This window comes from Condylura cristata, unplaced genomic scaffold (assembly GCF_000260355.1).
Source record: "Condylura cristata isolate star-nosed mole 26May11 unplaced genomic scaffold, ConCri1.0 scaffold00066, whole genome shotgun sequence".
In the NCBI taxonomy this organism is placed as follows: Eukaryota; Metazoa; Chordata; class Mammalia; order Eulipotyphla; family Talpidae; genus Condylura; species Condylura cristata.
This window is the reverse complement of record NW_004567167.1, coordinates 389,382-391,969: the sequence shown is the minus strand read 5'-3', so window position 1 is coordinate 391,969 and position 2,588 is coordinate 389,382. Positions and strand designations below refer to the sequence as shown.

At 60.2% G+C, this 2,588-nt stretch overlaps 1 protein-coding gene across 1 annotated transcript; it reads left to right on the top strand.

Moving 5' to 3' along the window:
- Positions 1–376: 376 nt before the first annotated feature.
- On the top strand, positions 377–1,666 carry LOC101620438 (zinc finger protein 501-like). Its single transcript, XM_004695472.2, has one exon. The coding sequence runs from the start codon at positions 380–382 to the stop codon at positions 1,649–1,651; it is 1,272 nt and encodes a 423-aa protein (XP_004695529.1). The 5' UTR covers positions 377–379; the 3' UTR covers positions 1,652–1,666.
- The last annotated feature ends 922 nt before the right edge of the window (positions 1,667–2,588 follow it).

Here is a 2,588-nt window from a genome sequence, read left to right as displayed (position 1 = left end):
CCGCCTTCTCCATTTCCCTCTGACCTCAGACTTTTCTGCCCCCACCTCCCTTGGCTGCCCCCTCTAGAGGTCCCAGTGCCAGGTCAGGAGAGCGCCTGAGTGCTGAGTCATGGGCCATCTGGTCAGTCAGGCCGGCACTCCTGTCGCCCGGTGAGGAGGAGGAGCCAAGACCCTGCCCCTTCCTGGGCCGGAGCCCTGGGAGCACATCTTGTGAGGCGTCCTGATGAGCCCTTGGCTCAGCCTCGCCCCAGCACCCTTCCCCTGAGAACAGCCGGCCCTTTGTGTACGTGTCCGACTGGTCTGTGAAGGGGCTGCCCGCCCCCAGAGAGAATGTGCCCTTCACTAGCATTTCTGTGCTTTTTCAGGCTGTTGGTTTGGAATGGCGGCTGAGGAGGGGCTTTCTGTGCAGAGGGTCTCGCTAGAGCAGAGGCCACCGGGCAGGACTCCCCCGTGCGAGAGGTGCATCCTGGAGGGGAGAGCCCCTGGGGGCCTGCCCGAGCACCAGCGACCGCACCCGGGGCAGACATCCCACGCCTGCGAGGCCGGCGGGAGGCGTTTCTGGCTCAACCCGAACTCTTGCCAGCACCAGAAGCGCCATGGAGAGCAGCCACTCGAAAGCGACCTGGAGAGGGCCCCGCTGGTGGCGAGCTGCAGGTTCCGCGTGTCCGAGAGTCCCTTCGCCCTGCGGGAGGCGGAGAAGGATGTCCTGGACATGCTGCGTCTTCTCCAGCATCAGGCCACTCTCAGAGGGACCAAGCCGCACAGCACCTTCGCGTGCTGGGAGACCTCGGATCCCGGGAGAAGCCATTGCGGGCTCGGCGAATACGGGAAGTCATTCGACTACGAGCACAAACTCTTTCAGCACCAGTCGGTTCACACAGGAGAAAGTTACTGCGAGAGTCACACCCGCGACAGCGCTAAGAAACCGTTTAACCAAAGCCCCGTCCTCAGTAACTGCCAGAAGGTTAGCCCAGAAGCAGCGTCTTACGAGTGCAGCGATTGTGGAAAGTCCTTTAGCCAAAGCTACAACCTCCTTCAGCACCAGAAAATCCACAGCGGAGCGAGGCCTTACGTGTGCAGCGTGTGTGGGAAAGCCTTCACCTACAAGTTCAGACTCGCTCAGCACCTGCAGATACACACGAGAGTCAAGCCTTACGTGTGCAGCGAATGTGGGAAGTCTTTCAGCTACAGTTCTTCTCTCATTAAACACCAGAGAATGCACACGGGAGCAAAGCCTTACCAGTGTGGGGAGTGTGGGAATTCCTTTAGCCAAAGCTCCAACCTCATCCAACATCAGAAAATCCACAGTGGGACGAGACCTTATAAGTGCAGCGAATGTGGAAAAACCTTCAGCTACAAATGCAAACTGGCCCAGCACCTGCGCATTCACACTGGCGAGAGGCCTTACGAGTGCCGCGAGTGCGGGAAGGCCTTCTGCCACAGCTCCACGCTCAACCAGCACCAGAGGATTCACACCGGAGCCAGACCTTTTAAGTGTGATGACTGTGAGAAGTCCTTTAGCCAAAAGTCCAACCTCATTCAGCACCGGAGAGTTCACACAGGGGAGCGGCCCTACGAGTGTGGAGAGTGTGGCAAGTCCTTCAGCCAGAGCTCCCACATCATTCAGCACAGAAAACTTCACACCAGATAACGGCTCCTGCGTGCAGCAGCTGTGGGAAACCTCCCGCCAGTGACCTGCTGTAAATGGGCACGACAGCGGCATCGTCCGGGTTTGCTCTCCTCGGGCTGCAAACCGGGGGAAGCTTTCTTGTAAAGATCCAGTCGCATTCACCCCAGGAGCCCACCCAGGGACAGGCCTTCCACCTGCGGGGATCGGAGGCCTGTCGGGGAGCCACTTGCCCGAAGCGGCGCGGTCCGTAAGAGAGCGTCCGCTGTGGGGACCCCACCCCCCACCCCGTCTGGGTTTGTGGGCAGCTTTTAGGAGCCGCACCGCGGTCCACCCCACCGGCTTCCTGGCCTGATGTGTCCTGCCAGTGTTGCGGCAGAAGCCGTCTCGCCCCTCGCCCCTGGCAGGTGCGGTCAGCGTGTCGGGCGCCCTCGCGACGGGGAGGTCGCCGTGTCTGTTGTCCGCCAACCCCAGAGAACACCGAGAAGGCTCCGGGACTTGCAGGTGGGTGCGAGGAGGCTGGTTCCCTCCTCTGAGTGCCTGGGACAGGGTCCTGACGCAGCTCTGGCCCCATCAGTCTGGCTACTGCTGAGTGACTTGGGGAAAATGTTTACCTTCTCCCAGTTCTAACTGGCACTGTCGCCAGAAGCCCCCTGGGGTGACAGTGGGCTGTTGGTCATGATGTACGGTCCGGATGCCGGATTTCTGTGGGCCCCAGGTGACCCTGAGGGGAGGGTGTGGTTGTCGTGACAACCTCTAGTGCTTCCGTGAGAAGTGTCACTCGCTTCCCTCACGTGATGCTGAGCGCCAGTGCGGGGAAGCTGTTCCCCGGGTACCTCCTTCAAAGGAAACATGTGCCTTTGTGTCTGTTTTGACTTGGGCGTTAATGGTTCTAAGACTGCAGGAGCCAGAGTTAGAACACACTGGTGTGGGTGACGTGCTCTGACGACTGCGACGTGAC

Coding starts and splice junctions, on each gene's coding strand:
- LOC101620438 (XM_004695472.2), top strand. CDS start 380: ATGGCGGCTGAGGAGGGGCTTTCTGTGCAGAGGGTCTCGCTAGAGCAG.